The sequence below is a fragment of the Aplysia californica genome, unplaced genomic scaffold, assembly GCF_000002075.1.
Source record: "Aplysia californica isolate F4 #8 unplaced genomic scaffold, AplCal3.0 scaffold00515, whole genome shotgun sequence".
Lineage (NCBI taxonomy): Eukaryota > Metazoa > Mollusca > Gastropoda > Aplysiida > Aplysiidae > Aplysia > Aplysia californica.
In genome coordinates, this window is record NW_004797785.1 from 269,404 (window position 1) to 272,316 (window position 2,913).

Here is a 2,913-nt window from a genome sequence, read left to right on the forward strand (position 1 = left end):
TTCCCTCTCCTTCCACCCTCTCCCCCCATCTCTCCCTCTCCCATCCACCCCCCTCTCCCAGAACCATGCCCATCCCAAGAGTTCCAATCGCTCCTGGCCAAGATCCTGCTAGACGAGGAAGCGCGCTCGACAAAGTTCCTCGACTCTCTGATGAACCAGCTCAACTGGTCCTTTTCAGAGTTTGTCGGCATAATACAGGAGGTATGGACCGTCAATAAGTTATTTATAGAGGCATAATACAGGAGGTACGGACCATCAATAATTTATTTATAGAGGCATAATACAGGAGGTACGGACCATCAATAATTTATTTATAGAGGCATAATACAGGAGGTACGGACCGGACCTTTTTCTAGTTTTAGTCGGAGAGATTTACGGTATTAGCTACACAAACAGGTCATTTGGTCGCTTTCAAGGACAAGCGGGCTATAACCCAGATTTCCTGGATTTCCAGAAATCTTGACCTACACCAAAAGAGGACATTTTCCTACCTAAAGAAAAAGTTTGGTTTCATTGGTGTATACATTTTTTTGGTTATAGAGAAGACTCTCCTTGTCTTTTAAAGAAACTGAGCAAGGGGCAAAAACTTTAACTCCTTTTTCTCTAAACAGCATTTTTTGGGATTTCCCCCTTGTGCTTAAAAGCGACCGTATAAGTGCCGAAGATAAGAGGTTTGGCTAGAAAGTAACAAACAGAGAGAAAAAGAAGGGGAGATAAGGACTGTAGGTGTTTGCTAGGAAAGAAAGAGCAGATCACACCAGAGCACGCGCCAACCACCGTTAAGGAACTTATACTCTTTCTTTTCTCAGCCCGCTAGTTTTCTAGGTCCACCATTGAAGAAATTTTGTATCTTTTTTCTGTCCAGGGCAAAATTTAACCATCAGCAAAAGTAGTTCGAGATTATTTTTTGGGGGGGGGGGGTTGTTGTTTAACTCATTCGCTTCCTATTATTTTCGGCTTGTGGACGAATTTTTTTCGGGAAGGGGAAATGAGATGATGACTAGTGTGCATTTCAAAGGTCTTTGGGGTCTCAAATTCAAATAAATATTAACATATTATGCACCGAAATTTTCAGTATGATTTGTAGAATACATCTGTAATGTTTATTTTTGCGTTTTTCAACTTTGGTTCCTGTAAGAGGCGATTATGCAACACATTTTGCTTGAATGCGGATAAAATTTGAAAATAAAAAATTAATCATCTTCGGTGAAACTCAAAAAATATTTTTGCACCAAGTCAAATGATGCATCAAAATAACCATAAATGAATATAGAACTGGAAAATATTGAAAAATTTGCAGTTGTTTACATACATTCCATAATATTTGTACATTTGGATCATAACATCCGATATTGAAAAAACAATAATTTTTCAATAATCTTGAAAAATGGACAAGATGCATTCACAAACAGAAAAAAACCCCACTCATATCGTATATGGAATTATTCCGAATTGCATTTGGAATAAACCTACACATGTCTCGAGTGTTACTTTTTGTGTAATTTCACCAAAAAGATTGTGATTTTTGGGAGAGAAAAAATTATTTGACAATTTAGATCTAGATCTAGCACTGAAAAATATTGATTTCTTAATAACAGAGCAATGGCAATTTGAGCCCAATTGTATCAATATTCTAAAGAATAGTCCTACATTTCTTTACTGTGCAAAATAATGATATATTTTGTTGTGTAAAAGTAGTAAGACTGGGGTCTGGGCTATAATTTGAGCGTCGCGATAAAACAAAGTCGCATAAACTTCGAAATTGTGTTTCAAAACTGAATCAAAACTTCCGATTTTCTGTGGAAACGCTTGACCCGGAAGTCAACTTTAAATTATGACCTTTATTTTAACATGGATATGTGGATTGGAATAGAATCTAAGCTAAAATTGAAGATCGGTTCTCGAGCCGCCGGGGGCGGCTTAGCGTACTGACAGCACTTTAGCCGCGCCGCCCCCCACGGCTCGGCATAGCGAATGAGTTAAATTACTATCTTTCTTAATAATTAGGTTTCAAATTGTCTCCTCCTCTCCCCACACCTCAACCCCAATCCCCCAAACCACCACTACCCTTCTCTTCCTCACCTAACCGTAAACTACCCTCTCTCTCTCTCTCTCTCTCTCTCTCTCTCTCTCTCTCTCTCTCCCTCTCCTTTGTTTCGCCTTCCCGTTGTTGGTATAACCATGACCCCCCCCTCTCCCCACCCTCCAAAGCCACCCCACACCAAAATAGTATTTTAAAAATCCCAATACACACGCGCAAACGGATCTCACGTCTAGCCGCTATCCGTAGTGAATGTTCTAACCACTACAGCACCAACCCTGGCAACAGACCGACACCACAACGGCCACAGAGAGTTCTAGTAAGTGTTTTATGGCACTTGCAACACAGTAAAGTCATATAAGTTCCGAAGATAAGAGGTGTTACTTGAGAGTAACCTACACAAAGAGGGAGGGGAGATAATTTAAAGGACGATAGGTTTTATAGGAAAGAAGGAGCAAACCACACCAGGGCACCCGTCAACCACCCACGGCAACAGGGTGGCAAAGGGAAAAGCCATATGGACGGATAGAATGAACCGGGATAAAGACAAGAGGTGGGACGTACTAGTGGCACCCTCCAACCACCCACACAGACAGGACCCAACGAGAGAAAGACAAAGGGTAGGACCTACTAGTGACACCCTCCATGCCAACCACACACACACACAGACAGAACCCAGCAGAGAGAAAGACAAGAGGTAGGACCTAGCACTAGCAGTGACACCCTCCAACCACTCGCACAGCGGTCACAAAAAAGGAAACAAATGAATAGAAGCGACAACCGGTCACATATCGGCGGAGCCAAAACAACAAAAACAACACCAACACCAACACCAACACCACCACCACCACCAACAACAACAACAACAACAA

At 41.6% G+C, this 2,913-nt stretch overlaps 1 protein-coding gene across 1 annotated transcript in view; it reads left to right on the forward strand.

The window, feature by feature from the left end:
• Positions 1-2,913, forward strand: part of LOC101858054 (E3 ubiquitin-protein ligase RNF123) — a gene marked incomplete in the record, with an annotated part of 58,083 nt that overhangs the window by 45,801 nt on the left and 9,369 nt on the right. The window contains 1 exon segment of the mRNA XM_035971827.1: positions 62-201. Within this exon segment, the coding sequence (XP_035827720.1) occupies positions 62-201 (140 nt within the window).